Source organism: Eimeria tenella, genomic scaffold (assembly GCF_000499545.2).
Source record: "Eimeria tenella Houghton genomic scaffold, Eth_scaff2789, whole genome shotgun sequence".
Taxonomy (NCBI): Eukaryota; Apicomplexa; class Conoidasida; order Eucoccidiorida; family Eimeriidae; genus Eimeria; species Eimeria tenella.
The window spans coordinates 1-207 of record NW_013542664.1 but is presented as its reverse complement, the minus strand read 5'-3'; the positions used below and the strand labels follow the sequence as shown (position 1 = coordinate 207).

At 69.6% G+C, this 207-nt stretch overlaps 1 protein-coding gene across 1 annotated transcript in view; it reads right to left on the bottom strand.

Annotated features, from left to right (window-relative positions):
- The window catches only part of ETH_00038360 (uncharacterized protein), a gene marked incomplete at both ends in the record, with an annotated part of 2,489 nt that extends 2,292 nt beyond the window's left edge, over positions 1 to 197 (bottom strand). The window contains one exon of the mRNA XM_013375427.1: positions 3 to 197. Coding sequence (XP_013230881.1) covers positions 3 to 197 — 195 coding nt within the window. The remainder of the gene's footprint in view (positions 1 to 2) is intronic.
- Positions 198 to 207: the final 10 nt, after the last annotated feature.

Here is a 207-nt window from a genome sequence, read left to right as displayed (position 1 = left end):
GTAGTCGTGGGCCGCTGCACCAGCTGCTGCCGCTGCTGCTGCAGCGTCGTCCGCAGCACCGCCGCCAGGCGCTGCGGGCTCTGCAGCAGCAGCAGCCACAACGCACATGAAAGAGGGCCCCTGCAGCAGCAGGAGCAGCAGCAATCCAAGGCCGCCTGCAGCTGGCGGCATGGCAGCAGCAGCAGCAGCAGCAGCAGCTGCTGCTGC